The following is a 27,384-nucleotide window of genomic DNA, read 5'->3' as shown; positions in this document are numbered from 1 at the left end:
TGGTGTAAAGTTAGGTTATTATTTTATTTATTTATTTATTTTTGGCTGCAGTTGGGTCTTTGTTGCTGCACACAGGCTCTCTGCGGCGAGCGGGGGCTACTCTGTTGCAGTGCACGGGCTTCTTATTGTGGTGGCCTCTCATTGCAGTGGCTTCTCTTGTTGTGGAGCACAGGCTCTCAGCACGTGGGCTTCAGTAGTTGTGGCACATGGACTCAGTAGTTGTGGCTCGCGGGCTCTAGAGCACAGCCTCAGTAGTTGTGGCGCATGGGCTTAGTTGCTCCGCAGCATGTGGGATCTTCCCAGACCAGGGCTCGAACCCATGTCCCCTGCATTGGCAAGCAGATTCCTAACTACTGTGTCACCATAGAAGTCCCTAAAGTTAGGTTATTGATTTGAGTTTTTCTTCTTTTTTTAATGTAAATATTTATAGCTATAACTTCCCCTCTGATTTGGATGTATCCCATAAGTTTTTGTATCTTGTGTTTTTATTTCAATTCATCTCAATATATTTTCTGATTTCCCTTGTGATTTCTTCTCTGATACGTTGGTTAAGAGTGTGTTTAATTTCCACATTTTTTGTGGATTTCCCACTTGCCTACTGCTACTGTTATTTCTAGTTTCATTCCATTGTGATTGGTAAATATACCTGGTACATTTTCAGTCTTTTAAATTTTACTAAGACTTGTTTTGTGGCTTACTATATATCTATCCTGGAGAATGTTCCATATGCACTTGAGAAAAAATGAGTTTTATGCTGTTATTGGGTATGTACTGTATATGTCTGTTGGTATAAAGTGTTGTTCAAGTTCTCTATTTCCTTACTGATCTTCTGTCTCATTGTTTTGTTCATTACTGAAAATGGAGTATTGAAGTCTCCAACTACTATTGTGTAAAAATTTCTACCTTCAATCATGTCATTTTTTGCTTCATATAATTTGCAGCTCTGTTTGTAGGAGCATATTATGAACAGAACAGAATGTTTGTGTAACCCCTAAATTCATATGTTGAAGTCCTAACCTCTAATGTGGTAGTATTTGGAGATGGGGCCTTTGGGAGGTAATTAGGGTCACATGAGGTCATGATGCTGGATACCTCACGATGGAATTAGTGCTTTTATAAGAAGAGACACCAGAGAGGTTGGTCACTCTATTTCTCTGTGCTTGGACAAAGAAGTGACCATACTGACACCCTGATCTCCGAATTTCTGCCCCCAGAACTATAAGAAAATTAATTTCTATTTCTTAAGTCACCCAACTTATGGAATTTTGTTATGGCACCCCAGGCTGACTAAGACAGTGCATATATGTTTATAATTGTTATATTTACTTGATAGATTGAATCTTTAATCAATATCTCTGTCTGACCTCAGAAATAATGGGACAGAAACTTTAGCAACCATACACAACATGGAATACACACTTTCCAAAAAGGGTTTGGAGAAGTCACTAAACAAATGGATGGCTGCGGTCCTCAACAAAAAATTCAGCAATCCCTGAGGAGGAGAAGAATCTGATTTCCACAGTTACAACGTTATTTCATTCAAAATGACCACATCTCAACAAAAAATTACAAGGCATACAAAGACAATGGAAAAGTATGTCCCATTCATATGTTAAAAAAGAATTTGACAGGAACTATCACTGAGAGAACCCAGACATTGGATTTACTAGTCAAATACATTAAGCCAACTATCTCAAACATACTCAATGAGCTAAAGAAAACCATGGATGAAAAAAACTAAAGGAAATTTTTTAAATATATGAACAAAAATGAATGTCAGTCAAAAGATAGAAATTATAAAAAGGAACTAAAAAGAAATTCTGGAACTGAAAAGTACAATAACTGAAATGAAAAATTCACTAGAGGAGTTCAATGGCAGATCTGAGGGAGGCAGGAAACTTAGTGAACTTGAAGGTAAGGCAATTAAAATGATCTAGTCTGAAGAGTACAAAGAAAAAAGAGTGAAGAAAAATGAAGAAAGCCTGCAAGACCTGTGTGACGACATCAAGCATACCAATATATGTGTAATAGGAGCCCAGAAGGAGAGAGAAAAGAACAGTAAAAATATTTGAAGAAATGACTGCCAAAATCTCCCCAAACATGACAAAGAAATGAAATATATACATCCAAGACTCTCAATAAGCTGCAAGCAGGATAAGCTCAAAGGGGTCCACACTGAGACATGTAATATTTAAATTATTGAAAAGCAAAGAAAAGACAGAACATTGAAAGCAGCAAGAAGTAATCAATTTGTCACATACCAGGGAGCTTCAATAAGATTAACGGCTCATTTCTTATCAGAAACCGTGAAAGACAGTGAGATGGTACAGTTAACATCCTGAAAGAGAAAAACAAAAACAAAATGTTGACAGTTGTTCTATAGCTAGCAAAATTATCTTTCAAGAATGAAGAAGAGGGGACTTCCCTGGTAGTCCAGTGGCTAAGACTCTGTGCTCCCAATGCAGGGGGCCCGGGTTTGATCTCTGGTCAAGGAACTACATACCGCATGCTGCAACTAAGAGCCACATGCTGCAACGATGATCCTGTGTGCCGCAGCTAAGACCCAGAGCAGCGATATAAATAAATAAATATTTTTAAAAAGAATGAAGAAGAAATTAAGATATTCCCAGATAAAAACTGAAGGAGTTTACTAGTAGACCTTCTGTTGTGACTTCGTTAAATTAACATTTGGGCTACTTAAGAGCCCCAGGGTGTGGGATGGTGAACTGCAGTTGAAAAAAAGGTCACAAAGGAATTGAAATAGAGAAGTTTATTACTCACAGGTCCTGGAGGAGGTACACAGCACGCCTCAAGGGGCCATGCAGGGAGGTCAAGGGTGCAGGCAGAGAGCACAGCAGGATGTAGGGCACATGCCTTTATTAGGGTCTGTGGGTAGAGTGTTTTGGAGTTCCCATGCTAAGGCCAGATTGGTTGATTCAAACCAAAAAGAATGGGGTTTCAGTAAGCTTTGTGGAGGTCTTATCAAAGGGGAAGGCCCTAGGAGGCAGGGGAGTCTGTTTATTACAAAGGCCGTTGGGGGGGTCCTATCAGGAACTTACATTTACTTGTGACTCTGTGGGTAGTTACTTATGGCATGTGCTTGGTGGGGGAGCTAGTGTTTATTCAAGGCCCTTGCAGGTCACTTGACTACACAAAATGGATGCCAAGGCAGCAATGTTATGAAATAGTTTAGCTAAACTCTCAAGACCTTCCTTATAAGAAATGCTTTAGTCTAAAATGAAAGGACAGTAGATAGTAACTTGAAGCCATAAATACATAGGAAAATATAAAAACCAGTATTATTGTACTTGGTTGGAACTCCTCTTTTTTCTCTATGACTTAAAAGCAAAGCATAAAAAAGAATAAATTTATGTTAATGGATACACAATGTATAAAGGTATGACCTGTGACAATAATATGAAGAGGGGGAAAAGAGATGTACAGGAGCAGACTGTATACTAGTGAGGCTAAGTTGGTATTATTCAAACTATGTTATAAAATTTAAGATGTTAATTGTAATCCCCAAGGCCAACAATAAGAAAGTAACTAAAAATATACAGAAAAGGAAAAAAGAGAATCAGTCATATACTACTAAAAATTTAACTAAATACAAAAAAAATCAACTATGTACAAAAGAAATGGAGGAATTCAGGAACAAAAAAAATACATAAGATACAGAAAACAAATAGGTAAATAGCAGAAGTCCTTCCTTATTATTAATTACTTTAAATGCAAATGAATTAAACTCTCCAATTAAATGGCAGAGATTGGTGGAATGGATCCACCAATTTATATGCTGTCTATAATGGACTCTCTTTAGATACAAAGACATAAAGAGACAGAAAGTAAAAGAATGGATAAAGATTCTGCATGAAAATAGTAACCAAAAGAGAGCTGGGATGGCTACATTATTGTCAGACAAAATAGACTTTAAATAAAAAATGATTACAAAACACAAAGAGGACAGTATATTGATTAAATGATTCAATATGTCATTGAAAATTCAATTAACAATCAAGTTAAGAAAAAGAAAGAGAATTTTATTTGAGCCAAACTGAGGATTATAACCTGGGAGACAGACTCTCAGAAAGCTCTGAGAACTGTTCTGCCTGTTAGAATTCAAAGGCACACTCATATACGTTTCCGAGACAAAAGATCATACATCAAAACGACATAGTGATATTTTACATAAAGTTCACCAAGGATACATAGTCCAGGTAAGCACATACAGAGTGAGCAGCAAGTCACTATGACCCCCTACAGAGTTGGGAAAGAATGCTATTCCTTTAAGAAGTTACATTGCTAGCATCAGAATTAAGGGGGAAAAAATTATCTTTACAGTTGAGCAAGGATTCCCATTTTTGAGGAGGTCTGGTTAAAGTGTAAAGCAGATGCACACCGCACATTACGGAGGGGGGAAGGTTGCCCAAATGGACAGAGAGAGAGAGAATTTTTTGTTTAAAATTTCTTCTCCTGCCTTAAAATATAAATTTTATTTCATCAAATACATTCTTTTTTTTCTTTTTCTTTTTCTTTTGGCTGTGTCGCGTGGCTGGTGGGATCTTAGTTCCCCGACCAGGGATTGAACCCAGACCCACGTCAGTGAAAGCACTGAGTCCTAACCACTGGACTGCCAGGGAGTTCCCATCAAATACATTCTTAAATACGTTTTTACTATAAATTCTTATTTACCAATGGAAATTGCCTTTTTATTTCTTTAATTCTAGAGATACATATATTTTAAAATTTCAAAGAATTAGCAAAGTTTTAAGAAATATCTCTCCACACACCATTAACATGTCATTTTTTTTTTAATGGGAGATCTTTTTTTAAAAAATATTTATTTATTTATTTTGGCTGAGCCGGGTCTTAGTTGCAGCACGCAGGGTTGCAGATTTATTAGTTGTAGCTGGCATGTGGAATCTAGTTCCCTGACCAGGGATCAAACCCAGGCCCCCTGAACTGGTAGCACAGAGTCTTACCCACTGGACCACCAGGGAAGTCCCAACTTGTATTTTTTTTAAAACGTATTTACTTGGATTGAGTAAAACAATATTGGCTACATTTTTTTTTTTTGGTCCCAGATATTATGACCAGCAGTATGGAAAGAGAGATAAAAGATATGAATTAGTTCTAAAGCATATCATAGTTTAATTGGTGAGGCCAGAAGAGTGTAAAATGTAAAAATATAAAATAGTGAAACTAGGCAATTCCCTGGCGGTCCAGTGGTTAGGACTCCATGCTTCCACTGCAGGAGGCCTGGGTTTGATCCCTGGTCGGAGAACTAAGATCCTGCATGCCTCGCAGTGAGACCAAAAATAAATAGATACATAAAATAAAATAGTGAAACTAGTTAGAAATGTAAGGCAAATATTCTCAAAATTCTAGCATAATCATAGGTTTTTATTAGTTTCTCCATTTGGGAGGAGAGGGTAGTGACATTACACTTCTCGAAAACTAAAAAGAAATGCAAAGATGGGACAGCATTTTTAAAAAACTCAAGAGGTAGTGTGGACCAAGGATTTTGTATCCAGCCAAGTTTTCCTTCCAGTACAAGGCCATAGAAAAATAGTTTTCAATTTGTACGCATTCCCATAGTCCTTCTGGAGGAATCTATTAGAGGGCAAGCTTCATCCAATCAGGAGTTTACTGGGAGGGCTTCCCTGGTGGCGCAGTGGTTAAGCATCCGCCTGCCAATGCAGAGGACATGGGTTGGAGCCCTCGTTGGGGAAGATACCACATGCCGTGGAGCAACTAAGCCAGTGCGCCACAACTACTGAGCCTGCGCTCTAGAGCACACAAGCCACAACTACTGAAGCCCCTGTGCCTAGAGCCCAAGCTCCACAACAAGAGAAGCCACTGCAATGAGATGCCTGTGCACCACAACAAAGAGTAGCTCCCGCTCGCCACAACTAGAGAAAGCCCGCGCAGCAACAAAGACCCAATGCAGCCAAAAATAAATAATAAATAAATAAATTTATATAAAAAAAGTTTACTGGGAAAACTTCAGTAAAATGACTGAAAGTCAGCATTTAATATACTTATTATATATTATTACATATTATACATATCCAATGGTTTACCCAATTTTCCTCAAAATAACATCTTGCAAAATTATAAGGCAATATCACAACCAGGATATTGACATTGATATAATCTGATGATCTTATTTAGATTTTCCCAGTTTTACTTGTACTCATTTGTGTGTGTATCTACATGTCTCTGTGTGTTTAGTTCTATACAATTTTATCACATGTAGGTTTGTGTATCCACCAACTTTGTCAAAATATAGAACAGTTCATCACAAGACTCCATTGCATTGTCCTTTTATAACCACCCACATCCCTCCTGTTCTTTCATTCCCCTATCCTTAATCCCTGGCACCCACTAATCTTTTCTACATCATATAATTTCAGCATTTCAAGTATGTTATATAAATGGAATCATATATTATGTTACCTATTGAGATTTTTTCTTTCCAATCAGCATAATTCCCTGGAGGTTCATCCAAGTTGCTGTGTGTGTCAATAGTTCATTCTTTGTTTTAAAGTTTTAATTGCTGATTATTATTCCATGGTGTGGATGTACCATGTTTTTTTTAACCAGTCACTTGCTAAAGGACATCTGAATTGTTTTCAGTTTTTGGCTATTTCAAACAAAGCTGATATGAATATTTGTGGACTTTCAATTTTACGGTTCAATACATTTTTTATTTCCCTTGAAACTTCCTCTTTGACCCATGAATTATTTAAGTGTGTGGATTAATTTCCAAGTATTTGATGTTTTCTTATTGTTTTCTGTTTTTATTGATTCTAGTTTGATTCCATTATGGTCAGAGAACATATCTATATGATTTCAATTCTTTTAAATCTGCTGATGTTTGTTTTATGACCCAGCATACAATCTATCTTGGTGAATGCTCTATGAGTCCTTAAAAGAATGTATATTCTGCTGTTAGTGGGTGGAATGTTCTATAAACATTTAATTATATAGTTCTAAGACTGAAATAAAAGTAAAATGAACAATGTCACTAGGACCATATTTGTATTTACATTCTGGTATATCTGTGTTAAGTTTTCTATAGGGGATATATCTATTCTATATCTCTATGCTTAATAGGTCTATATATTAAGTCATTGGGCATATGCATCTTTAAAGCTAATAGGTATTGCCTATGTTTCCAAAGTAGTTATGATTTTCACTCTCACCAGGAGATGAAATTACCATTTCTTCAAATCCTCACCAACTCTTGATACTTGCCAACTTTATTTTTGCCAATAGACATTTGTGAGCAGGTGTCTGTGTAGTTCTGGTTCACATCCCTGATTACTAATGAGGAGGAACAATTTTTCTTATGTTTATTGATAATTTAAGTTTTCTTTTCTGTAAAATGCATATGGATTTCTACACTTTTCAACTCACTTATTTGAGTTTTTCTGACTGAAAGGAGTTTGCATTTTGAAGATATTCATCCACCCTTGTGCCAGTTATCAATTTATTGCCTCACAGCTCCAAATTTAACTTTCAGTACCTGCTGTACTATAATGGACTGGCTTCTAAGCATTTTCTCCTTTAGAGTGAGCATGATGTTGAGCTTTTCATTAGGCTTCTCTTACTGGACCTGGTGTGCAGTGTTTTGCTTTTTCTTGCTCCTTTATGATTGTTTAGTAGTGCGGGTATGTGAGAACATTCAGTGCTGTTCTGCCCCAGCCATGTACCTAGAGAGCATATAGTCTCTTGGAACTCTGCAGCCCAGCCAAGGCGAGCAGACTAACTTCCTGATGCAGATAATGTGAACTGTAGTCCTTGGGTCACAGCAGCTTCTGACTCTCCCTAGGTGCCTACACACAAGTTGTGGGTCACTTATGCCCTGGCAGTTTCCCATGGCCCTTTCAATGCAGACACCGTGTTCTCCAAACCTTGTACCAGCACCTCAACTATACCAGTTGCAATTCAGTTTTGTCCCAAAGGTTTGCTTCCTGTTTGTTCGATGACTATAGATCAGTTCTGGCCCTGGAAACCCACCAAAATTCTCCACCATCCAGTGGGCTGAAACCACACCTTCTGTGAAACTTGAACTGAACCCCAGAGTCAGAGATGGGGCCCACCTTCAAAATTTATCTTTTCTTTGATATTCTCGCTCAGCCTTTGGGTACTCTTCAGAGTTCTTTTACATCTTGCAGTTACTCTTCTACCACAGTCTGATATTTCTTTATACTCCATCTTGATCTAGAACTGGAAGTAAAATATATCCTTTAATAGCCACATTAAATATTTACCTTAACTGGAATTAATGATGCATTAGGATTTATTTCTACGCTCTTATAGAAATTAATCTTTGAGCAAATGAGACGGAAATTGCATATCACTTCTGATAATGTTTCACTGAGTCACAGGACCATAACTGGTAGGGAGAATGGGAAATTTGTTATCGAGCTTGGTAGCCAGGTGCCCAGGAGGAAAATGAGAATTTTGGAATTCTGTCAGAATTATGGTACATCAACAAAAGAATAATATATAGCTATAAGAATAATATGCCACCATAAGAACAAAGGAACTCTTCATATCTGAGAAGCTCTCAGGGACAAAATATATTTTCCGAGAATGCCTAATGAAATATATCCCATCTTATATGCTTTCTTAAAACGTGACACTCTCCCATCAAGATAGACCTGCCTAGTATGATCCTTGACATTGATCTTAGTAATATTTTTTCTGATCTGTCTCTTCATGCAAGGGAACAAAAGCCAAAATAAATCAAATGGGACCACATCAAATTAAAAAGCTTTTGCACAGTGAAGGAAACTATCAACAAAACAAAAGGGCAGCCTACTGAATGTGAGAAAATATTTGCAAATAATATATCCAATAAGGGGTAAATACCCAAAATATACAAAGAACACATACAACTCAACATCAAAAAAACAAACGACCTAATTAAAAAATGGGCAGAGGACCTGAATAGACATTTTTCCAAAGAAGACATACAGATGGCCAATAGACATACGACAAGATGCTCAACATCACTAATCATCAGGGAAATGCAAATCAAAACTGCAATGAGATACCACCCCACACCTGTCAGAATAGCTATCATCAAAAAGACAACAAATAGCAAATGTTGGCAAGAATGTGGAGAAAAGGGGACCCTTGTGCATTGTTGGTGGGACTGTAAATTGATGCAGCTACTATGGAAAACAGTATGGAAGGTCCTCCAAAAGTTAAAAATAGAACTGCCATATGATCCAGCAATTTCACTTCTGGGTATTTACCCAAAGAAAACAAAACCACTAACTCAAAAAGATATATGCTCCCAATTGTTCATTGCAGCATTATTTACAAGCTAAGATATGGAAGCAACCTAAGTGTCCATCGATAGATGAATGGATAAAGAATATGTGGTATATATATTCTATGGAATATTAGTCATAAAAAATGAAATCTTGCCATTTTTGATAACATGAATGGATCTAAAGGGTATTATGCTCAGTGAAATAAGTCGAAGACAAATACCATATGATCTTACCTATATGTAGAGTCTAAAAAACAAACAAAATCAAAACACTCGTAGATACAGAGAACAAATGGGTGGTTGCCAGAGGAGAGAACGGGTGTTTGGGGCAGGGGGATAGGTGAAGGGGATAAAGAGGTACAAATCTCCAGTTATAAAATAAATAAGCCATGGAGATGCAATACACAACATAAAGAATATGGTCAATAATATTGTAATAACTTTGTATGGGGATGGACGTTACTAGATTTATCATGGTGATCATTTCATAATGTATGCAAATGCCAAATCACTATGTAGTACACCTGAAACAACATATTTATTGTATGTCAACTATATTTCAATAATAAAAAATAAGTGCTTCAGAAATTTTTAAAAAGGTGTAGCTGCTTAAAGCAATAGAGAATGGCAGAAGTGAAATTATGTGACTTCCAAGGCTAGGTATGGAAGCATCTTTTTATTTATTTATTTGGCTGCACTGGGTCTTAGTTGGCAGGTGGGCTCCTTAGTTGTGGCTTGTGGGCTCCTTAGCTGTGGCTCGCCTGCTCCTTAGCTGCGGCTGGTGGGCTCCTTAGTTGTGGCAGGTGGGCTCCTTAGTTGCGGCTTGCCAGCTCCTTAGTTGTGGCATGCGAACTCTTGGTTGCGGCATGCATGTTGCATCTAGTTCCCTGACCAGGGATCGAATCCAGGCCCCCTGCATTGGGAGCTTGGAGTCTTAACCACTGCGCCACCAGGAAGTCCCCTGGAAACATCTTTATGGCATGTTGTATTTTCCAAATAATGGCCACAACATATCCTATTCTACTAGCTCTTCTTATTTTGTGACACTTCTTTCATTGAGTTGTAACTGCCTCATCCAAAGGAGTATGACACAATGATGTTATGTGATTTCTGAGGCTAGATCATAAAAATTTCATGCACTTCTATCTTCTTCTTTGGGACACACTCTTGGAACCCGTCATCATGTTAAGCAGCCACATAGAGATATCACGTGTAGGTATTGTGGCTGACCATCCTGCAGTCCAGTTGACAGTCAGAATCAACTGCCAGGCATGTGAGCAAGTGAGTCTTTTGATGATTCTAGCCTTCAGCCATCAAGTGACTCGCAGCTTTCAAGCCACCCCATTTGAGATGAACTGTTGCTGCCAAGCCCTGTGCAAATTTTTGTAGATGTGTGAGCTAAATAAATGATTGTTGTATTTTAAGCCAAGTTTGGGGCAGTCATTACACAGCAATAGAAACTTGAACGATTGCCAAAACGTGTTAAATGAAAAAGCAAGGCACATTAAAAATATACATAGTTTATATATTTTTAAAAAACAAATGGAAAAAGACTACGAGTTATATATATATATATTTTTTTTTTTTCATAACATACGTAGTTTCATATGGACAATTTACATAAATGGGTCATTTCCTGATGGATTTGTACCATAACCTGGGGACTGTTTGGGGGATTTGAGTCATAGGCTTTTGCAGGCTAGGATAGGGTTTCATTAACAGAACATTTCCCTCAAAGCTTTCCCTCAGGAAGCTTTCAAACTACTTGCTATTGTTTAATTACAATGCCAAAGATCGTTGGGTAAATACAGTTTTAAGCCTGATGATTTCTTTTGCTTACTGGCCCCCTTGCTCTTTCAGTTTTCTAGCCTTTTAAAGTTCCCAGGCAATTAATTATACTGTACATTAAATATCTCATTTTAGTGACTATTTCCTCTCTCTTTTCTTTTAAACCCCAAACTTCTCATCTCCCATACTTCCAGCTAACCTTGCTTACCACTTCATGAAAGCACTGAAGGAATCAGAACACTTCCCAAGACTTCTTCTATGTCATTTACTCACTTCCCAGCATCTGCACCCCATATCCGGCCATTTTATTGCCGGGAATAAGCCTCCCATGGTATCAGCTAAAAACCTAATCCTTCCATCCACTAATCTTATCCCCTCTACCTATATAAGGTCATTGCTCCAGTAATTCTCACTTCTTTGTCCTGAATCATCCACTCGCTGCCGCGCCCCCCCACCCCCGCTTACTGGATTATTCCAATCAGCATACAGAATTGCTATTACTTCTCCCATCCTGAAAACAAACAAAAACACTCCTATTCCTACTGCTACACTAATTATTAACATATTTCTTTGCTTTCTTTTGCAGCAAAACACCTCCAAACAGTGTATCCAATTTCTATTCTCTTATCAGGCTTTCACTTCAATCACTCTAAAACAAAGACACCAAAAATAACTCTGCTCTTTTCAAGGTCAACAGTAACATCAATATTGCTATATCCAGTAGCCAATTCTCAAGCCTTGCACAATTATGTAACCTGACAATGGTATCTGATACCATTGATCATCCTTCCTTTGACTCACTTTCATTTGGCTTCTGTAATGTCACCCTCTCGGTTTTCCTTCCATCTCATGGTCTTCCTTAGCGTCTTTTGCTGGTCTGTCCTTTTATCCTTGAACTCTTTATGTTGGAACACAATGTGGATCAGTCTTTGCTATTCTTCTTCTCTCATTTACATGTAGGTCCTTAAAAATCTTAGTCTGCCTCCTTATTTTAATTAAGTATAGGCAATAACTACCAAATTAATATAATCTCTACCATAGTACAAGCTAGACCAACCAAGTGCCCACTCAACATTGTCATTTTGTGTCTAAAAGACATTTCAAACACGTTCAAAACTGAACTCCCAGTCTTCTCCCACAAAACTGATGGAACTGTAGCTTTCCATATCTCAGCTGATGGGAACACATCTTTCCAGTTGCTTGGAACCAAAACCTTTGAGTTAATGTCACCCTGGACTTCAGATGCTTGGAACCAAAACCTTTGAGTTAATGTCACCCTGGACTTTTATCTTCCTCTCAACAACTGACATCTAGTCCCAAAACAAATCTTGCCTGCTCCATCACATTTACCATATATCTGTAATCCAACCACTTCTCACCACTGTTACCATCCTGTTCTGAGCCACCATCATCTTTCATCTGAATTAATGCCATAGCCTCCTACCCACTTAGTTTTTTTGTTTGTTTGTTTTAACACAATAGCAGCATGTCAGATCATGTCCTCTGCTCAAAACTCTCCAAGGGCTGCCCATTTCCCTCTGAATAAAATCCAAAATGCTCACAATGACTTACAAGGCCTTACAAGATATGGCCCTGTTATCTGACCTCCTCTATCAATCATCTCCTTGCACAGACCTCTACAATAGCTTCCCTGATATTCCTCAAATACACCAGCATAGTCCCATTGTGAAGCCTTTGCTCTAGCTTTTTCCTCTGTCTGGTACGCTCTTCCCTTAGATAACCGCAGACTTACCCCTTCATACCTTCAAATCTTGACTCAAATCTTTCCTTCTCCATGGTCTACTCTGATCATTTTATTTCATAGAGCAACAAATATTTTCATATTCCTCTCAACTCCTTTTGAATGACCTTTCCCCCCCATACCATTTATGTTCTAACATATTCTACAATTTATTATTATTCCATCTCCTCCTGCTAGAATTGCTCATTAATACAGTATATCCTAAACACCTATGATAGTGGCTGGAATATAGTAAATACTTAATAAATATAACTAATTTTAAATGACAGGCTTGGGTGGGGAAAGCATTTTAAAGTCATCTTTGCTAGGAGGCTCACTGCCTTTGCATGGTTGGGGCAATGGTCTCATTTTTTGTTCAGACTGCTACTTTAAATCACTGTAAGTGGCTTCAGGTGGGGGCAGAGAATCAGTTTGGTGTTTTGTATCCCACAAGTTTTAAAATTGTGAATTTACCATCAACCTGGATTGAGCACCTGCAGGCCTTACATAACATCTCTTAACAAAGCAATGTCACTTTCAATCTCTGCTAGCAGCCTCTCTGTAGCTAACTCTACACTAAATTCATCTCTTTCACAGGACATTACTGAAAGCAGCAAGAAACATCCAACACACACATTCTGAATCACTCCTTCCATTTCCCCTAACATTACAGCCTTAATTGGTACAAGATCTTCCTTGTAAGATGGTAAGGAGTCTGCTCATTTCAGTTTCCTAGCCTGAAACGAGCAGATCCTCATTCTCCATCGCCCTAAGTTAATGCCGTATTTGAGATTTCTTTTACCCACAGCACTCCACTTCTAGGTGCAAAAGTTTATATCCGTAATAATTATTAATGTCAATAACAAAATGACAACAGCATCAACAAATAAGAAGTTTAATTTTATATAAAGAAATACAGAAGGCAGGCAGACCCGAATTTGTATGGCTGTTTCATAAAATCAGCATAGGTGTAGACATGTTCTGTATTTCTGCTCCAACATCCTTAATACCCAGATACCATTCTCAAAGTCCCCATAAAATTGCCAGAGGTGCAGATTAAATATCCACATTGTAGGCAGGGAAACAAAAAAGTGCAGAGAGAAAATAAGGATTTCTTAAATGTCCTATTCATACAAACACCACTTACATCTTGTGGATCTGCAAGGGAGGCTGAGACAGCTTTTCAGCCAAGAATTCTATTACTGAAGAAGGGAAAATGAATATCGGGTAGGGAAATAGCAGTCTCTGACACAGATTCTTATCAGTTTTCATTGCAAAATAGTCTATAATGTCAGTTTTTTAGTTTAATTCAAAAGCTGTGCATTCAAGTTTTTAAAAATTTCCTAGTATAAAGATTTATTTTGGCTATCCAATTTTTTTCATTTCTAAGTAACATTCTTGAACTGTGGTCAGAGATGGTAGAAAATATGAGCTTTTGGACTTTGTTACAATTCACTTCACACCTCTTCAACAATCCACTGATTAAGTGTACAGGGTTTTTTTTTTACACTACGAATTTCCTCGTACACCATATGGGATGAGATGTGAATGAAAGTTTTCTCATATTCATTACAGCATACAGTGCCCCCCACTCAGAAAATCAGGGTTAAATGTTAATGAAAGATTCTCAACATTCATTATACTAATAAATGTCCTCCTCTCATGCAAATTCTCTAAAATAACATGAGTCATAATGATAGCTTATATCTGTGATATGCTATGTTGAAGGCACTGTCCTAAGAACTTTATTATGTAATAACTTACATAATACTTCCAAGAATCTTACAAGGAATTAGTCTTAGGTCTATCTGATAATTGATTAAACCAAAGCAGTGGTTAGTTATCATGTTAAATGTCACAAAGGAAATCAACTGAGTCAAGATAATGTTGAAAAAGACATATGCTATGGCTAAAAGTCTTCCTATATTTACATTAACAGAATTATTCTCTATTATAATTTGCTAAAGTTTAGTAGGTTTTTCTATATGGATTACATTATCATTATCTTTCCCCCATACAAATTCACTGATGCTGAACTTTATGAAGCAAATGTGTTTGAATATTCACATTTTAAGAATTCTTTGATGATAATGAATTAATGACCAGAGAAGGCTCTCTATATTAGTCACAAGCATCAGATAATTCATATATAAACTTGTGAGCCATGACTGAAGTCTATTTCACATTCCTTATATTCAAAAGATTTCTCACTGATATGAACCCTTTGATGTTGAGTTAGTTGTGAACCACGAGTAAAGGCCTTCCCACATTCCTTACACTGATATGGTTTCTCACCAGTATGAACTCTCTGATGTCGAGAAAGATGTGAGCTCTGAGTAAAGGCTTTTCTACACTCTTTGCATTCATAGGGTTTCTCACCAGTATGGATTCTCTGATGTAGAGTAAGTTGAGAACCGTGACTAAAGGCCTTCCCACATTCCTTGCATTCATAGGGTTTTTCTCCAGTGTGAATTCGCTGATGTTGAGTAAGTTGTGAACCACGAATAAAGGCCTTCCCACATTCCTTACACTGATATGGTTTCTCACCTGTATGAATTCTCTGATGCTGTATAAGTAGTAAGCCACGAGCAAAGGCCTTCCCACATTCATTACATATGTAGGGTTTCTCACCAGTATGAAGTCTCTGATGTTGAGAAAGATGTGAACTCTGTGTAAAGGCCATTCTGCATTCTTTACATTCATAGGGTTTCTCACCAGTATGAATTCTCTGATGTTGAGTAAGCTGTGAGCCACGAATAAAAGACTTCCCACATTCCTTACACTCATAGGGTTTCTCACCAGTGTGAATTCTCTCATGTTGAGTAAGTTCTGAGCCACGACTAAAGGTCTTTCCACATTCTTTACACTCATAGGGTTTTTCACCAGTATGAATCCTTTGATGTCGAGTAAGGAGGGAGCCACGATTAAAGGCCTTTCCACATTCCTTACACTGATAGGGTTTCTCACCAGTATGAATTCTCTGATGTTGAGTAAGTTGTGAGCCATGACTAAAGGTCTTTCCACATTCCTTACATTCATAGGGCTTCTCATTGGTATGAATTCTCTGGTGTTGAGTAAGTTGTGAGCCACGGATAAAGGCCTTCCCACATTCTTCACATTTATAGGGTTTTTCACCAGTATGAATCCTCTGATGTTGCATAAGTAATGAGCCGCGAATAAAAGCCTTTCCACATTCCTGACATTCGTATGGCTTTTCCCCATTATGAATTTTCTGATGTTGAGAAAGCTGTGAGCCACAAATAAAAGCTTTGCCACATTCCTTACATTCATAGGGTTTTTCACCGGTATGAATTCTCTTATGAAGAATAAGTTGTGAGAGCTGCGTAAAGACCTTTCTACATTCTTTACATTCATAGAGTTTCTCACCAGTATGAAGTCTCTGGTGCAGAGTAAGTTGTGAGTTCTGAGTAAAGGCCTTCCCACATTCTTTACATTCATAAGGTTTCTCCCCAGTATGGACTTTTTGATGTCGGGTGAGTTGTGAGCTTCGAATAAAGGCTTTCCCACATTCTTCACATTTATATGGTTTTTCACCAGTATGAATCCTATGATGTAAAATAAGTTGTGAGCTCTGAGTAAAGGCTTTCCCACATTCCTTGCATGCATAGGGTTTCTCACCAGTATGAAGTCTCTGATGAAGACTGAGTTGTGAATCACGACTAAAGGCCTTCCCACATTGCTTACATTCATAGGGTTTTTCACCAGTATGAATACTCTGATGTTGAGTTAGGTGTGAGGCTCGTCTAAAAGCCTTCCCACATTCCTTACATTTATAGGGTTTCTCAGTAGAATGACACCTGGGAAGTTGAGATAAATAAGTATGCTGATTGAAAATAGACATTTTTTCATATATGATCATCCCTTGACTGAAATATTCCTCCTGATTTTCTTGTTGCTTTTCCAATGTGCCTTTGACTTCCAAATAATCTCTGGAATTGGACTCCTCAAGATCACAGTTTTCAAGCCTGTCACTCATTTCCCATTGGGATAATTCTGTTTCATAAGTGTCCTCTTTTGGAGTTAAGTCCTTGTTTGCACCCCTTGAAGGCAAGTCTGAAAAATAAGAGATCAAAAATTTCTTTTGTCATTTCAAAAGACCTTCCACAGTAGAAAAGACTATATGTGAAAAAATATATATGGAAATAATATCCATAGGAAATAACTGGCTTACCTCAGAGTTTTTCAAATATTGTGTACTACTTACCTTTCACATCACAACCTGATACATGCAAAGTTTCATAAAACAATACCTATTCTGTTTTCTATTCTATTCTACACTACACTATTCTAGTCATCTTTTTCTCTCCACCCCACCTTCTCTCTCTCACACAAAAAGTCAAAAACCACTAAACTGATTTCATGCTGCAGTAATGTGTTGCTACCCAGAGTTTGAAAGAACATTAGCTTAGAATGATTTCATATATTAATATGTATAAAGGGCACACGAGTGATCAGAGAATAATGAAAACTATACTTAGAAGATAAGGGAAGGGACTTCCCTGGTGGCGCAGTGGTTAAGAATCCACCTGCCAATGCAGGGGACACAGGTTCGATCCCTGGTCTGGGAAGATCCTACATGCTGCGGAGCAACTAAGCCCATGCACAACTACTCAGCCTGCGCTCTAGAGCCTGCAAGCCAAAACTACTGAAGCCCGCGTGCCTAGAGCTCATGCTCCACAAGAGAAGCCACTGTAATGAGAAGCCTACACACCGCAACGAAGAGTAGCCCCCACTCACTGCAACTAGAGGAAGCCCTCGCGCAGCAACAAAGACCCAACACAGCCAAAAACAAATAAACAAATAAATTAATTAATTTTTAAAAAAGAAGATAAGGGAAGAGATTAAGAAAACCTTTTAGGTCAGTAGTTCTCAAATTTTGGTGGGGATCAAAATCACCTAGGGACCTTAAAGATTCCCAGATAACCACACAAGACTAACTGAATCTGCATCTAGTGAATCAGAAAAGAGAGCTTGGAAATCTCTAGTTTTAATGCTTCCCCCTAACAGATTCTGATTCAAATTCAGATTATGATTTGCTATCTTTACCTAAAATTTCTAAATAGCTTCCAAATTAAACTTCTAAAATAAAATCCAAATGCCTTCCATGACTTTGAGGAAGCTCTCCATGGTTCCTACCTAAATATCTGATTCCCCATGAGCCTTCTCAGCTTTGCTCACTATTTGCCAAACATATTAGATTCCTTTTAGCTCTGAAAATCACAAAGCCTATTTCAACTTACAACTACCTAGAGCCTGTCCTATGTCTCTGGACTGCTCTGAATGAGATACTCTATATAAGCCAATTCTCATCCTAAGGTCTCAATTTAAATACCAGTTCCTGAATCTTAAACATTTATTTCTGGTAACAGAAGACTAGATAATTTAAATGAACCTTTCTAATGACGAGAGCAATTATACAAATTGGACAAAATATAAATGGCACCTGAATAAAGGCATTAGAGAATTCATGTAAGAATAAAGAGTTGGTGGGCTAAAAGTTGAAAGATATGAAAACTCAGAGAAATAAGCCCAACATTTGGGGCTACTTTTCCATTTGGGGAGGTCTTACAATTCTAGAAAAGGCAAGTGAGATGTGGAGAGACTAAACAGTGTTTTGGACCATTTCATGGGTCTTGGGTGACAATAATTGGAGAAAAAGGCTCAACATAAATTCTCCATACTTTGGGTTGGGAGCCCAGAGGGCTACAATGAGGAATAGGGAGAAACAGTAGACCAGTCTGGGCAGCGTCTGAAGTCTGAATCATATTTGAATCATCTCAAACTCAGATATCTGGACTGAGGTAATTCAAGATCGCTTGCCATAAGCAAACCTAAATCTTCACTGAAGATGAAGGCTTAAAATTGCTTTTATAATTTCTCTTTACAGTGTCTAGCACTCAATAAAAATTGACCAGGTGAATGAGGATACAAGACAATTTAACTAAAAATCAGGAGAAAAAAGACAAAAGAAACAGACCTATGAGGGCTCTAGTTATGTATCCACCACCACAGTAATGATAAACAACAACAGTTCTATTATTCCTAGATACTCTTGTGCCATCCCTTTGCAGTAGATCTCTCTTCACCCTAGGGGCAGATGCCTGGAAACCACTGATCTGCGTCTTCCTCAATACCTCCCTACAGATGCAAACAAAAGTACATCCATACTAAATCTACGATAAAAATGCAAAAAGTGATCATATGCCTCTTCAATTGCCTAGTCTCTTGCATACTACTTCCTAGGTACTAACCATGGTTATCTTCTTTAGTTCTCCCTATCCTTACCAATTAAAATACCAAGTTGCTTTTGTTTACTTATTTTTACTTCACCCTGTTTTGTTTCTTTATGCCCTCTCATGTCTTTTCTTATTTACTCTTCTATCCAAGGCAATTCTATCTGTTCATCCCAGAAGAATATCTTTTATCATTTCTCAGGCACTGCTACAGGTCAAAGACATAACGAAAGGCCTCTGTAATCTTACAGAATGTTGGGGATGTTGGAGAGAAAAAAAAGCAATTATTCAATATAAGGGAAAGAGTCTGGAGTGATAAAGTTCCTGGTATTCTATTTTAAAAAGAGTAGGTTGGATGGACATATAGATCAAGAAAAAGAACACACACAAAATTCTAATACACTACATAATGGAAATGCAAAACAGTACACCATGATGAAAAAGAGTTTGGTTGTTTCTTATAAACATATATGCAGCATATGATCCAGCAGTCATAGGTATTTACACTTACATCCAGATAAACATCTGTACACCAAAAATTATAGTAGCTTTATTCATAATCGCCAAAAAAATGGAAACCCAGATGTCCCTCAAAAGGTGAGTGAATCAACAAACTTTGGTATTTCCATACAATGGAACAATACTCAGCAATAAACAGAAACAAACTATTGATTTATGCAATAATATAGATAAATCTTAAATATATTTTACTAAGTGAAAAAAGCCAGACCCCAAAGGCTATAAATTTCAATTCTCATTTGTATAATATTCTGGAAAAGGTAAAACTGTAGGACTGAAAATAGGTCAGTTTTCATAGGTTGGAGGGAGGAAGGATTTGACGACAAAGAGATAGCATGAGGGATTTTAAGGGTGTAATGCAACTGTTGTATATTATGACTGTGACAGTGGATACACTTGATATGTAATGGTGCATCAGATTTCCTGACGAACACACAAAAAAATGTTGGATAAAACATGACAAACCACTTTCTAAAAGTAAGCCAAGCAAAAAAGAAAGTAAAGAGGATCCACAGGGTACACAATGAAATAAAAAACAGAAACTAGAGAGGTAAACATGTTTTGAAGCCACACCTATCTTCAGGACATTTGCTGTCTTCAATGGCCTACATTTGAATCTTAATGATTAAAAAAGAAAATCCAAGAGACAAGGCCTTGGACCAATAATAGGTCAGGGATTAGAAATAAACCTCTTCACAAAATTGGAACCATCCAAAGCCTACAGTTCAGAGGGAGGAAAAAAATCCTCTGGAGTCAAAGGAAAAAGACAAGAAAATCTTAGTCTTAGCAATTTTAAGAAATCTGACTTTTACTCTGAGATGCGGAGTCATTGGAAGGTTGTGAGAAGCAGCATGACAAAATCTGACTTTGCTTAAAAATGATCCTTCTGGTTGTTTTGTTTAAATTAAAAAAAAAAAAACAAAAAAACCCCCCAGATAGTCAGTGGGAAAATACAGAAGCTGGGTGGATAGAAGTTAGGAGGCTATAGCAATAACCCACATGGCTCAGCCTAGAGTGTGGAGGAAGGGGTGGAGAAAGTGAGATGCCATTGGATTCTGGATATATTTTGAAGGTATAATGAAGAGGATTTCATGATGGATTGGACATGCAATATAAAAGAGAAAAGTCAAAGAAAACTCTAAGTATTTTGCCTGAGCATCCAGAACAATAAATGTGCTGTTTACTGAGAACTTCTCATTATAGTAGAAGGTTTGGGAGAGAATATCAAGAGCTTGGTTTTGAACTATTTGGTTTTGGACTTTACATGGTAAAGATGTTGAGTAGACAGGCGTATATGGGGTTCTGGGGACATACATGGATTAGATTTATAAATTTGGGAATCGTCAACAAATAGATGACACTTAAAACTATGGGATTTGATGAAATCGTCCAGGGAGCCTTTGGATACAGAAGAGATGGGAAGAGAAGGGAAGAAAAGATAAGGGAAGTCTGAGGATTGAGCCCTCGGGCACTTCAACATTTAGAGGTCAGGTGGATGAGAAGAAACTAGCAAAGGAGATTAAGAAGGAGCAGCCAAAAAAAAAAAAAAAAAAAAAAAAATGAAGGAGCAGCCAATGACAAGGAAGATGGAGAAAAATTAGGAGAGTGTGGAGTCCCAGAAGCCAAGTGAAGAAAGTGTTTTAAGGAAGAATGATCAATTTTTTCACATGCTGAAAGATGAGGTAAATGGTGACTTCTAATTTAACAAAGTCTTTAGTGATATGGAGGATACTAGTGATCTTCACAAGATAGTTTTGGTGGAGAAATGGGGATAAATTTTGATTGAAGCAGATTTAAGACAGCATGGGAGAAGAGCTGGAGGTAAGGAGCGTGGAAAATTCTTTTGAGAAGTTTTGTTGTAGAAAGTAGCAGAGAAATGGGGCTGTAGCAAGAGGAAAATATGTGTTTAGAGATTTGTGTCTGTTCTGTTTTTCCTTTTAAGATGAGCGAAGTTACATGTTTGTGTGCTTGTAAGTAGCTCTCTGCAGGAAACAACTCTTTGCAGGAACCAGCACTTTGCAGAAGGCCTTTTGCCTTGTCACTTCAGCAAAGCTATATTTTAACTAACTTTTACACCAGATGCCCCCATGCTTAACTAACCTCCAGTCCAATCACACCTTTGAAATCTACTGATCACACAATGCCCTGCGTAATCTGTTGATTCTTTCCTTAAAGAAGCAGAAATGAAGAATAAGTAATTAACGGATGACTGGATCCTTTCCCCAGCCTTCCCTTCAGTAATCCCACGAGCAAACTACATGAACAAGATAGCATCTAAAGGAAGATCACAACAGTCAGTAAGTCTGCATGTAATGGAAAATGACGAGGAATCTGACCCCCTACCTTAATGATTAACTGAGATCGTTTCCCCTTTTGTCCCTTTAAAAACTTTCATGGCCAAGCAGAATCTTCGGAGTTGGCTCTGGGACACAAGTCCTCCTTCTCTCCAGGTTGCAAGCCTCCTGAATAAAGCAACCTTTTCTTTGCCAACCAACACTTGTCTTTCAAGTATTAGCTTTCGAGTGGTGAATAGCCGAACCTGAGTTTGGTAACATGCTGATAAAAACGATTATAACAGATATAGACAAGCTGATGTTTCAGGAGACTAAGAGAGCAATCACTTCAACAATGTCCTCAAACAGATGAGTAGGACTGGCATTTAGTATATAAGTGGAGGTACTGGCCTTAGATAAAAGCATAGAAAGTCATCTATGATAATAGGAAAAGAGGCAGAATGAGTATGGGTGCAGGGAGGTAGATTGATGAAGCTTAAGTTTGTAGAAGTTCTTTATCAGTTTCCAGTGAAATCAGCTCAGGGCAATCATCTTATAGTCAGGCAAGAGGAATCAGAACAGTCATGGCCTTAGGCAACTAACAACTTAGCTCTGAAGTAAATAAGCAAAAATTGATAGCCATACAAAGAGAAACTGGTAAATCCACAGTCAAAGTAGAGGACTATAATATTGTGATATAATAAGAAGCAGTATATTTGGACTTTGTCCCTGTTTTCTGGGAGAAAGCTCCTTAAACTCTCAGAATTTCCTGAGAGATAAAGGTAAAAAGAATGTTTTTAGTTATTCGTAACATGTCCCTTTCAACCACATGAGTTTATGTTAATGAGGTGAGTTTTGGAAAGCCCCCAAGGACAGGAGCTGGTTGCCAGGGGAACCAACCATGTAATTAAAGCATTGGAACTTTCAGCCACTCCCCCACCTCTGGAAAAGGGAGAGAGGTTGGAATTTGAATTAATTGCTAATGGCCACTGAGTTAATCAATCATGCCTACATAATGAAGCCTCCATGAAAAACCCTAACAGAAGGGGTTCAGAGAGCTTCTGGGTCAGTGAACACACTGAAGTGCTAGAAGGGTGGTGCACCTGGAGAGAGCACAGAAGTTCTGCAACTCTTCTCCATGCCTTCCTATAGTGTAAGCCTTACAGTTGGGTTTTTTTTTTTTTTTTTTCTTTTTTGTAATGCAAGAGTATGACTTAAGCTTTGACTGTCAAGGCATTCACTTCAACCATGTCTGGATCCAATAAACACATTGTCAGGCACATGATTAGATAAAGAGGCAGGCTGAATCAGGCTGTCTCCCCACACTGAGGCTCCTTTGTTTCAGAGATCTTGATTGATTTCAGTAACTGACCATTTGGGCCACTTGTTTTTTATCTTCCCATGCTTTAAATTCCCACTCCTACATTTTAAATTTGCTAATAAGGAGTGGGCTCATGAAATTCTAGGCCCCCACCCTCAATCCCAATAAAAGCAGAACCCTAGGCCCACATGTGCACGTGGGCACTGGCTCTCTCCCTTCCTCTCTCCCTCATTCTCTCTCCCCTGACAACCTCGCTGTGTGGCCTCAGATGTGCTGTGTAACTTCCAAGTCCTGTAAGTATTAAACCTTTATTTTTTCAAAGTTTCCTGATGGGTATTGCTGAAGGGTGTCTTGCGGTCATAATAAGAACCACAAGGGCTGGTCTGGCCATAATACTGATTATCAGTAGGCTGATTCCAGCACAAAACACTTATCCTGTGCATTTCTTCCATTTAGTTGCTCCTGAGTTGTATCCTTTATAATAAACTGGTAAGTGTAAATGTTTCTCTAAGTTCTGTGAACTACTGTAGCAAATTATTGAACCTGAGATTTATAGCCCGTGAGAAACCCTGATTTATAGCCAGTCAGTCAGAAGTACAGGTGACAACTGGGGACTTGCAATTGGCATCTGAAGTGGGGGGGCAGTCTTGCTGCACTGAGCCCTTAACCTGTGGGGTCTGCACTAACTCTGGGCAGTTAGTGTCAGAACTGAGTTAAATTGTAGAATACCCAGGTGGTGTCCACCAAGAACTGGAGAACTGCTTGGTGTGGGAAAATCCACACATCTAGTGTCAGAAGTGGTGTGTGAGTTGAAGGAAACAGTAATTTTTTTTCCCTTTTAGGACATAATATAAACAGACAAGAAATAAAAACAGAGAAGACTGGAACATAATAAGATAGGTAGATGGATAAAACTGATAACATGTTAACACGTTATAATAGAATTAGAAATTACAAAAATATACAAAAATAATATGTAATCCTAGAATTAAGTAACTCAAATACTTCTACATAATGTTTGGCATAAAAGGAAAATGAAAGAAAAATAAAACCTACAAACAATTTAGAACTAAATACCAAGAGCAACCTTGTGTGAAATCTCATGAGATTCAGCTAATGTGACACAGAAAACTTACAGCCTTAAATGTACTTATTAGAAAACAAGAAATAATTCAAAACAAGAGAATTAAGGTTCAACTGAACAAGGAGAGGGAGAAATAAACAAAACAAAACAATTAGCTAGCTAAAAATCAGAAAACTAGTAAAGTAGAATGTAGAAAGAATAGAAATGGCTACCAAAAATAAAAGTCAATTTTTTGAAAATACCAATAAATGATATAAAAATCTGACATGCAGGAAAAAAATCAGATTGAGCACAAATCCAAAACACTGGAAAGGAAAAGACCTTAAACTCAAAAAATCCAAAGGAGTTAAAAAGTGTTTATGACAAAACCCTATGTATAACTCAAGAGTAAATTACAAAACTAGATGAAATGGATGAGAATAATTTTTTAAATGACCCATGAAGATAGAAAATCTGAATATACATCAATAACCACATAAGAATTTAAAATTTGAGTTCAATGTCTGTTCTCCTAAAAGGCAACAGATACTGATGACTGATGGTATTATTGGCAAGATCATATATAACTGTTGTTGAACATAAAAAAATATGGATATCCACCCAAGTCATTTTACAAAGTTAAATGAACTCAGGTAACAAAACTGGACAAAGAAAGCTCACAAACAATCCAATCTGTGGAAAACTAATCCAATCTCACAAACAAACATAGGTAAACTTTTAAAAGAAAATATTAGCAACATAGAATCCAGCTGTGTATTTAAGGACTAATACATCATTATCAAATAAGGTTTACCCCACAAATGCAGAAATAGTTCAACATCAGAAAATGTATTTTAAGACCGTCTATTAAAAACTCTAATGGCTCTTCCTTAACCTAATTAAGGGTATTTACCAGAAACCGATAGAAACATACTTAATAAAAAAATTTTAAATTAAACATTAGAAGCATTCCCAATAAAGTTTGAAAAAAGACAGTAATTGTTTTCAAATTGTGATAGTTAAGTACTCAGCTCCTACTGATTAGTTTTCACAAAATGGTACAAATAGAAAAGAAAGGGATCATACATTGTATGTAGAGAACAAAATTATCTACCTAGATATCCAACATGATCCATCACAAAACTATTAGATATTTCTATAAGGTTATTATCAACTTACAGAAAGCAATATTTTGCTCTACCTATATATGTATGTATATATATGATTTTTGTCTGAGAACAAAATATTCCTATTTATAATATCAACAAAATTTATAAAGTACTGAGGAAATTACTTAACAAGAAATGTGCAAGACCTTTTAAAAAGGCAATGAAACTTTACAGAAGGACATAAAAAGAAAAGTAGATATAGCATGTTCAAAGATAGAAGGATTCAATATTGCAAGTACGTGAATGGTGCATCAGATTTCCCCAAAACACTATGAAATGCTAGGTAATATATATCAAATATCCTTTTACAAGTATGCCATGCTTAAAGGAAAATAAAGCAGATCCAAAGGGGACAAAATGAAGAGATCATCAGATACTAGAGGTCAGCATGCTCTGAAGTCACAGCTACCCTCAGGACATTTGTTGACTTCAATTGCCTAGAAGTTTATACCTTACTGGTATGAAAAAAAACCAAGAGACAAAAAGCCTTGGGCCCACTAAAGGTCAAGGACTAGCACTGAACCTCTTCACAAAATCAGAACTGTCCAAGGCCTACAGTTCAGAGAAAGGAAAAAAAATCCATCTGATCTCAAAGGAAAATGACAAGGTACATTTTTGTCTTGCCCTAGACTCTCAGTGAAAAGAAGAAAAAATGCTATGGATAATTCATCATTACACAAGAGCCCCTATACTTGCAAGAAACTGCAGAATTAGACCGGTTCCCCAGAAATTGTAATTGTTGAATGATACATGTAATATAAATGCTTAAAATATATGAAAATATAAAGTATAAAATCAAAACCATGAGGAAGAGAATATATAGAAGAAAAGTACGATCTAGGGGAGAGGGAAAATAACAAGTTCTAGAAATAAAATAATATAATCAATTATATTAAAATCTTAAAAAAAAAATCTTACAACAGCCAGAGAGAAAATACAGATTACTTACAAAAGGAACAACAATGAGACAGATGGTAGACTTCTCAAGAGCAACAACAGAAGCCAGAAGACAGTGGAATAATATCTTCAGAGTGCTGAGAAAAAAATAATTGTCAGTATAGAATTCCACACCCAGTTAAATCATCAGGCAAGAATGAAGATGAAACAAGGTTATATTGCAACAACAACAGAAATATAAATGAAGAGTATTTACTAACAATAGGTCTTGCTTAATGTATTTCATGATAAAATGATCACAGTATGAAGGTATGATGGAAGAGGAATAGTGTGCAAATAAAAGGATATTCATGTGAATAAATCTACAACCAAATATTGCCATTTTGTAAAACAAAAATAATGCCCATTTTGGGAAGTTAAAAGAAAACAGAACTAAAATATTAGCCAACAATAACATTAAATAGGAAAGATTAACCAAAGTTAAAACATTCTAAGATTCTTTATATTGTCCTGGGAGAAGAGAGACATTAACTATAGCCTTTCTTAAGTATGTACTTGTTAAGTGACACAAACGATAATGATAATGATTAAATGACCAAAACAGGCAGAAATACTCTCAAAATATTTAAACTCACCAGTAATCACGGCAATATGTTATTCAATTTTTTATCTACAAATTGACAGATATTTTTAAGTGATGATATCTAATGTAGGTCAAAGTGCAGAAAAAGAGTAAGTCATACACTGCTGGTACACGCCTGACAAGAATTTTGTGAAAATAAAATATGTATTTGACATAGAGATGAAAATATCACATCTCTCTATAAACCTCAACTCACTGCCACAGCAGCCACCAAGTTATTTCAAGGTAGATACAGTCCTTGATATCTGTGTTTTTTAACTTGTTGGCCTTGAAATCCTAGGGATGAGAGTGAGGCATATAGTTTATTACAAGACGTCTACAAAGTAGTATGCAGACCAAATATTATATGTGGCTTGAATAACTATGTTTTATTATTAATAAAAACAATTAATATCTAGTAAAATATTTAATTTCCATTAAAAAT

The 27,384-nt window shown here is 37.0% G+C and overlaps 1 protein-coding gene across 11 annotated transcripts in view; it reads right to left on the bottom strand.

Annotated features, from left to right (window-relative positions):
- Nucleotides 1-2,283: 2,283 nt before the first annotated feature.
- Nucleotides 2,284-27,384, bottom strand: part of LOC132354334 (zinc finger protein 420) — a 75,583-nt gene continuing 50,482 nt past the window's right edge. For 7 of the 11 annotated variants that reach the window (XM_059906212.1, XM_059906211.1, XM_059906213.1 and 4 more), the window contains one exon: nucleotides 13,701-16,895. In XM_059906212.1, coding sequence (XP_059762195.1) covers nucleotides 14,965-16,895 — 1,931 coding nt within the window. In that variant the 3' untranslated portion in view covers nucleotides 13,701-14,964. Of the gene's footprint in view, nucleotides 2,339-8,108; nucleotides 8,236-13,700; nucleotides 16,896-26,369; nucleotides 26,455-27,384 lie in introns of those variants that run through there. The other 4 variants (XR_009499237.1, XM_059906217.1, XM_059906215.1 and 1 more) reach the window with 4 other exon arrangements.

The sequence above is a fragment of the Balaenoptera ricei genome, chromosome 19, assembly GCF_028023285.1.
Source record: "Balaenoptera ricei isolate mBalRic1 chromosome 19, mBalRic1.hap2, whole genome shotgun sequence".
In the NCBI taxonomy this organism is placed as follows: Eukaryota; Metazoa; Chordata; class Mammalia; order Artiodactyla; family Balaenopteridae; genus Balaenoptera; species Balaenoptera ricei.
This window is presented reverse-complemented; position numbering and strand designations above follow the sequence as displayed.